This window comes from Eurypyga helias, unplaced genomic scaffold (assembly GCF_000690775.1).
Source record: "Eurypyga helias isolate BGI_N326 unplaced genomic scaffold, ASM69077v1 scaffold38113, whole genome shotgun sequence".
Taxonomy (NCBI): Eukaryota; Metazoa; Chordata; class Aves; order Eurypygiformes; family Eurypygidae; genus Eurypyga; species Eurypyga helias.
The window spans coordinates 12,035-20,321 of NW_010243724.1; the positions used below are offsets into that span (position 1 = coordinate 12,035).

Here is an 8,287-nt window from a genome sequence, read left to right on the forward strand (position 1 = left end):
CATTCGGCTGTTTCACTGTGTGGTGAGGACCAGCCAGAGCTGGTGTCAGGAGACGCTGGTGTCAGTTCTGTACATAGTATAAAGCCCAGGGCATGAGACTGGCAGAATACGGTGTAATTCAGGTGACAGTGATGCTAACCCCGTGTTTATAGGAAGGCCTGACTGTGATGAGGCCTATGGAACACCAACGGTTCAACCAGAGCTATTCAAATACAGGTATTTTGCACGGACTTAGGCTGCAGTACAGCTCGTTGGTAGTGTTACACTCACGACTGCAACCTACAAGACTTCAAGTACAGCTTCTTTCTCTACCTAGCAGTCATCCCCTCACTGTTTTCACTGCGCCCTGCCCGCACAAAGGCGTATTTGGCCCCATTTTATGTCGTGCTTTTTCAGTAGCATTTCTTCTCCTTACAGGGCTGTTTAAAAATAAATGAGTCTGAGTTCAGCAGTACTGTTGTTTTTATTGTAGTAACACTGGCAGGCCCTCAGGTAGGCACCACAGTGATACAGTCTGCTCCCATAGAGCTTACATGCTAGCTTTCAGAAGTCAGTTTGATTATAAACTCACTTGTACATCCCAAATTTATACATAGGCTCATATGAAACCAACTCTGATTTTGGACTTGATGCTAGAACTTCGGGAAGTCAGCAGCTAGCTTTCAAGACCAGCATCAGATATAATTTGCTGAAGGTGTTCCTGACTTCTCTTGCTGCAGGCACAAACAGAAGCACATGCTGAAGCTCAGTATTTCAGAATATTTTTTAACCTGTAACGAGCTGTTTTAAAAAAGTAACTTAAAATAACCAAACTAACAAACCTTGTGCATAATACAAAATATACATAATATTTCCTGCATTATTTTGCAGCTGTGCCAACTTAAAAGTGCAATAAACTCACCCATTACAACAAGTGAATTAGCCATGTAAGTATTAATTGTAAAAGAAAAATAAACTAGTTACTTGAAGTGGTTAGGATACAAAAACCTTACCCATTGCTATGCCTTCCCTTTATTTTGCGAAAAAGTATTATGCCCAGGCTAGGGGGAAAATCCTGTTGTCTGGGATTGAATTGAATCACTGCTACCTAGTTGATAACCTGTTAAATCCCCAAAGAAGTTGGATGTCAGATATGGACCTGTACCTCCCACCAAAAGTGGAAGAAGGAAATCTGGCTGAATGCCTGTATTTCCCTTGCAAGCAGCACCAGAAGCAAGAGATGCTGCCATCTGCTGCGTTGTGAAATTCCCCCTCTGGCCTGGAGTGCATGACCCGGCTTATGTAGGAGCTTCCCACACGTATGGGTGTAGGGTTTTGTTTTCTTCCTCACAAGTTTATACAAGAATTGAGGCAGACAAATTTTTGTCTTTACTTTCAGAGCATTTGCCCTTAGGGTTTGTAATTACAAGTCAGGAGCTTATTCTTTAGTTTTATGCAATTGCTACCTTTTTCTTTTTTTTTTTTACTTTTTAGATAATTGTTTTGGTCACAAACTCAGCTGATGGCAACAATCTTGTTTGACGATCGAGATCAGAACCTGGATTGTTTTTCAGCATGTTAAAAAAAATCCAACCCAAAACATAACATTTCGTAGATACAAATAAAATCCAAAACACACATAAAACTACACTGAGCACAACCCAGCTGTCACTGCAAATGAAGCTGTTATTTGCCAAAGAGATGGCTGGCTCCTGTCTGATTACTAACGAAAAATTTACTACCAAGGAAAACTTCCAAATGTGCTCAAGTGTAGCATTTGAAGAGTCACTCAGAAAACAGTCTGAAAGGTGCCTAAGCATGGATCCATCTAGCTTTGGGGGAAAGAAAACATGACTTTGGGTTCTGAATCAGGCACATTTAAGTGTTTTACTCTTCAAGTAAATCACTTTGAGTTGGCAACAATTTCACTTGCACGGCAGCGTGCGTAAGGACAACACACACATCTTCTCTCACAACTGGCTATAAGCATCACCACCAGCTGTGAGAGAGAAAGGCAGCCAAAAGGCCAATCCCCCTGACTGTTACCAGTCCTACAGCATGGCCCTTTTTAAAACTGAGCTTTCATTAAAACTAGACAGCATAATGGCATGTGATAAACTTGAGGTGTGTAACCAAGAAAAAGTCACTCAGCGCTGTGCTCAGAGCTCCTTCCAGAACACTACAGTACTTTGTAAAACATGAGTTAACTTCATAAAGACATGAAGACGTGGGACCAAGTAACATGTGACAGGTAAGGAGGTCATACTGAACTTTGGTCTCCTGGAGGGCACTGAGATGCTAAAGAAACAAGTGCAGTAAACAATTTGCAGAGCTTTGATCTTCACTATCCTCTGTCCTAACATGCATACTTTCTCAGTCATTATCCCCTTTATTTCGTTCACGTCACACTCTTAGTCTTGGTGAATCTTTCGATATGGAACTAAAGGCAAGATCTTGATGGCATTCCCTATCTATGTCAGAAGTCGAAGGGATGCCAGAAAGACTGTGAGCAGAAAGCATAGTGTAACAGTAGTGATACTGCTTCTCAATGTGAAATTTGAAAACCAGTCATAACACTGCAGAGAATGTGTTCTAAGTGATTATGAAATTCGTATTTTCAGAGAGAAAGTATGCAGGAGAGAGTTTTACATACCATTTGGCAATATTTCCCCCCCAAATTTACTTCAGCAATTTAGTTGTGACCTTAGTGCAAGGAATATGGTCAACTTTTGGAACAGTTTGCCTATCTAGTTCTCCTGTAACACCCAGACAGACATCATACGCGGTTCCCAGTTTACAGATCAGTTAAGACAAAGGTTTGCTGGTGCAAATTATTTCTCTGAAACAATAAAGATGGAGCTAGTCAATGAAAAAATGAGTTTTCTTCTCCCAGTCTGGAAGCAGTATTCATCACACATTCATCATTGACTTAATAGAAAATGTCCTTTAGACATATGGTACTTGTCAACTGAATTACGAACTGATGCTGTTCCACAATAATCTCAAATAAATTGCTCTGTTTCACTCTGCAGTGGATCAGGAGAAGGACTGCTGGCACAATTTGTTACTGTAAACTCCGGAACTGCCAGTTCTAAGGGCTAAATTTGTTTGAAAGGCAAAAATTTACAAGAAAAGGCACTATAAATCATTTGGGGGGCGGGGGGGGAACCAACAAAAAACCAAACTGTCCTGCAGTTACTCTTTCAATAGAGTAGAATCTGTAAAATATTTTCATCTATAAAAAGAGACTTTCATTAAAAATGTTTAAATGTTACTAAGCTTTAAGGCACTTCAGCTGAAGAACCAACTGGATCACAACTACTGCTGGTGGCTCAGATCTCCTCTCTTTATCGACATAACTCATCATCTTCAGTCTTTGTCCTTTGTGAGTTCTTTAATTTCATCAACGTCTTCTATATCCTGTGTCATTTTCTTATACTGTCTCTGGAAGAAGCCAAGCTGTGAGAAGTATTAAAATAACACCACATTGCAGTCAGTCATTGATGGTTACATTTCTCAGCTAAGTTAAATCGTGTGATGGTAGAAATGCAACACACACAGAGGGTTTGATCTGTAGACAACTCCAACTCTAAAATGCAAGGAGCTGCGCCTTAAACTCCGGCCTGATGCAACAAAATGCCAGTGCAGTGCTGAGCAGCCAGTGGTCTCCCTGCCCAGACAGAGGCACCTCCATGCTGCCTTGGTGTGCCAATGAGCCCTTCAAGCCCTGGCACACAGAACACTTCTCTCCCCTTAATGTAGGTACCCTTCGTAAAGTACTTTTTGCCCCCACCATTCTCTGTTCTCTTTTTGTCTGTTCAGTGTGTATCCTCTCCCTCCTTGCTTTTAATTCCCAGCCTAGCCCGCTGGGAATATCGTCGGAGTTCAGAGCCCAGGTGAGGAGTTATGGAAGGAGGCAGGCAGTGTCAAAAGGAAAAAAAGTAAATTCCACAGCCCCCATTTTTAACCACTGGAAACTCATTCATCATCCTCACATTGCCAATTTCTATGGGGACCCATTTAAGAATTTTGATTTTTAAAACCCTTCTAAATGCTCCCATCGAGGGCACAATGCCAATGCAGTTACTATTCATGCCACCTGCGTGGTTTTGTTCAGCACCAGAGAAGAGGGATTCCGAAGAAAATAGCCCAAATGTATTAATCCATTTCTGCTTTTCTTTTTAAGAATATAAACACCTACTTACTTTCCACAAAACAGCAACGAGTGCTAACAGCAAGAGGAGTCCAGCCAATATACTGCCAATCACAACACCAACCGGTATCTCAGCTTTCTCATCCGGCTTAATTATTGTAACTGGGATCTGAAAGCAGAGAGATTGTGCATTAGGGGATAATGTTAACTGCACATAAAGTAGGATTTGTCAACCAAGTACTTCACTAATCAAGAATTGCTGGACTGCACACATTCCAGGATCAGTGACTGGAACACACCAGGCAATTACGGCACTTTCACTGCTGTCCACAGGTTGCACCACCAAGGCACACGGCAGCGCCAGTTAAGGATTAGGGGCCCTCTTGGCCATGCACAACGAGCAGAGAAGCAATCTCTTCCTGCCAGCTTTCTGCCTCTCCATTAACAGGAGGTCTTTCGGAGTTGTTCCCATTGTGCACAGACACACCATCACCAGGCAAGCAGACGTCCTTACATGCAGGCAGGGGTATAGCCTGGTCTGCAGCCCCATCTGCTCAAAGCAGACTTCTGCTGCATCAGCTGGAGAAGAACTACTTCCAAACGAGCGCTGTCAGAGCCTGTGATCTGTGGTGGGCAGCTGTAGGAGGCAATACTTATCCTGGAGGCCAGACACCATCATGCCCCCAGTGCGCCTGCTGAAGTTTCCCCCCTCCTGCTGGGCAGGTACCTCTCTCTCCTATGCCTGCTATTCCTGCCTTCTGGGAAACCGCTAACAACTTGTTACGTCTTCTCATGTTAATCTGCGTCCTCCTGAGTCCACTGCATGAATTGGCTGTAAGACATATGGGTCAAACAGGAGTGTTTCTAGCACACCTATGCTTCCTGAAGTACGAGCAGTACCAGCGAGCTCCCAGAACAGCAGACGGTGTCTGCAAGTTAGTTTTTGGGTGACACCCTATCTAGTTGGATCAGGTATGACCAACTATATAATTAAGTATAAACATAGTTGCTCAGGGAGACGTTGCTATAGTATTTATGAACTGTCAGATCTTTGGATTTAATCTTGGAACGATGTGCATTTAGCACGAAGGTTTTTTCCTTCCTGAAACATGATAAAAGAAGTCACTTTGGTTTACTTTCTCAGGGTTGCTTGCTCAGTGCATTTGTCTGGCGTAATTTAATCTTAAGCTTTCTGGGAAACTTGCACTGGACTGACATCTCAGTGATTTAAGTCATTTCTGCTGGAAGGCTTCCGTGTTGTGCTAGGTGTGGCTACGTGTATTCATTTCACTGAGGCAGGCTGGCTTTGTGTATTTTCTAACCGAATGGCTGTAATGATGATTATAGCAGGTTAACGTTCTGTCCTCCAGCTGGCAGTCCTTTCCAACTTGGAAAAATTCTGAAAGCTTTTACGCAAAAATACCTAAGCATCTTCCTCACATAGCATCACAAGGCAATATTAATTCATTTGGCTACACGGCAACCCAGCTCATCCAAACTGAAGAGCCAGTCTCATAGGTATGTGCAGTGTACCTAGTAATGCTTTCTCCATTAGATCAACAGTGAAGTGGCACTGCTGGAGAGGTACGTCAATGCCTAAGAACAAGTATCTCCCCTGAAGTCAGCCTGTGGTCAGTAGGACACCACGGCTAGGATTCACCTCATCTAGTGTTACAGCTACAATATAGTTCCTTGGCTTCCAGTGGAGAACCATAGGATCTTTTAGGGCCTAATTCTCCCTACGTGTTTTCAGGATCATCTTTAAGACTGAATGAATTGCATCTCAGAAATACCTATTCTTTCTACGGATTAGGGTTTATGGAAGGTCTAACCCTAATGTGGATGACTGATATAGGTATTAAGTTGGATTAATTCTACCACCTTCATCAGAAATAACAGAGTAAGTAGGGAAATAAACTCACATTGCTTCTGCACTGTCTTATTGCCAAGGAAGTGGGAAGGGCAATGACTGGATGTCACTGCTGGCCTGCAAAGAAGTATGTGCAGTGCTGGGTACTGACTGTCACTGAAGTGTCAAAAGAAACTGTCTGCCCTAGGGAGAGAGTGCCTGCACCAGCTGACACATTTTCCAAGACTTCTTAAAGGGCAGGAGGCTACTGAGTAAGGATCAGGCATGTAAGCTTCACTAAAAGCCACTGTGTTTCTTAGGAGCCCTGCAGCTAACATTCAGGGTCTGTTCAGGCACTGCCCCTGAGCTGTGAAGTCCCAGCTGCAGATGTTTTGGTGGCTGGCTAAGAAATTACCTTTTATTTGTCAACGGACTTGATCAACAGTCATCTGAATAATTAAAATTCTGGTTCTCCTGAAATCACCAACAGAACTGCTGGTAATGAAAATCTGTCAGTACCATGCTCCAACTGTGGAAAAATACCTAGTAATACATGGTTTATGGGCTACCTAAAAAGCCTGTGCAATTGACTGGAATATTTGTACTGTGTATTATGAGTTTCATCTGCTAGTAAAAATGCCATGCCACACGGCTGAGGCCCTCAGCACACATAGGCATGTAATTTTTTCTGCAAAAACGTGGCATTATTTCCAGAAGTTTACATATATTCTGTTTGCTTTTTAGGGCACTGGAGGTTTCCCTGAATACGAATGTGTCTATTTAGAGGTTCTTCACAATAAATTGAATGATCCATGAGAAAACAACGACAAAAAATAGTACTGCATTATGGTCTTATTTCCACAGTGGGATAGATCAGTCACTGACCACCTTTGTACGTATTTAACTGAACTTTCCATTGCTTGTGAATTCTCACATTCTCACAGATACTCGACTCCCCTACTAACTTGCATTTTGGTCTCTTCAGTGGCCTTGGTTATTTTTATGGATAAAACAGGCTGGTAAATCCTGTAAAAATAATTCTAAACTTAGTATTACAAATGGAAGAGTATTCCTCTCCGAAAAGGCCAAGATAACAAGGTATCTTTTTATTACAACAGCACCACAGTGCTAAAGTATTCCTCAAGTGTTCTTTATGTTTGTATGTGGCAGATGGAAACCTTGGGAGAAGGATTCTGTGCTAATAAAGCAGAGTTTGGAGACTTTTCTTGACATTAGCTGTGTCCATATTGTCTATATGATAGCCATTCCAAATGCAAAAAATACTCCACTACAAATGAGATTAAACATATTTGCTGGCGTCCTGTGCCACCTGTGCCAAACATCTGCCTACAAACATCGAACCAAAAACACTTACAGAGGTAAGACTATGAACCAGATTTGCAAAACTGTTTCCCAGAACTCATTTATCTACAACAATTAGTTCCGTTGCAGAAAGAAGTCCAAAGTTTGATCTTTTCTTGAACAGGAACCTAAATGAATTTCAGAAGTTTCTAACTGAGTTTTTCTGATAGTTCTACAATCTATTTGAGATGTACAGATTTTAACTAAGTCTGGTTTCTATAGCAGTTGGCTGAAATGAAAACTTTTAGTAACTTACAGGAGATTGTATATAGCCTAAAGGATGCATAGTTGAACATAATCAAATGTCATCAGAGTTTGTAATTTGCTATGTATTCCTAACAGACACTGAAAATTAAATATTTATCACTTTAATACAGTAAAAGATAGGGAAGTTGAAAAGTATATACTTGTCTATCACTTACAGTTAGGGTATTCTCTTCTATTATGAATAACTCAGGGTTATGCGTATCGATTTTTGCTGCTGCAGACAGTTGTAATGTCTGGAAACTTGACTGAAAGAGAAGATTAAAAAAACCTGTAAAGCGCTATTATATGGCAAATTGATTAGAATGTAGACATTTTAAAATAATTCTCTTGCTTTGAAATGAAGACTTTAGAACGAGGAAAAAAAAAATCACAGTACTAAGAAAATTAAAATAATCTTTTTATTTGTTCCAGGCTAACGTGTCTATGAAAATAATAATGTATTGGCAATTCAGACTTAATTTGGTATTCTTACTTATCAGCAATGAAACTGGAGAACTGGCTTTTTTTCTTGGACATACAGTTAAAGAAAAGCAGAAGAATTTGATTGCATATCCCTTTTCATAGTTGTTTCAAAGCTATCACTGCTGCTAGCAGGGGAAGAGATGAAGGGAAAAATAACAGTGAGACAGGGAGAAGTAACAGTGATGTAAGACAGATGGGGATCTACGGCCTTTGCA

The 8,287-nt window shown here is 41.2% G+C and overlaps 1 protein-coding gene across 1 annotated transcript in view; it reads right to left on the reverse strand.

Moving 5' to 3' along the window:
• Positions 1 to 3,348: 3,348 nt before the first annotated feature.
• Positions 3,349 to 8,287, reverse strand: part of ITGA2 (integrin, alpha 2 (CD49B, alpha 2 subunit of VLA-2 receptor)) — a gene marked incomplete at its 5' end in the record, with an annotated part of 32,569 nt that continues 27,630 nt past the window's right edge. Inside the window, 3 exons of the mRNA XM_010149530.1 lie at positions 3,349 to 3,438; positions 4,185 to 4,301; positions 7,766 to 7,855. Of these exons, the coding sequence (XP_010147832.1) occupies positions 3,349 to 3,438; positions 4,185 to 4,301; positions 7,766 to 7,855 (297 nt within the window). The remainder of the gene's footprint in view (positions 3,439 to 4,184; positions 4,302 to 7,765; positions 7,856 to 8,287) is intronic.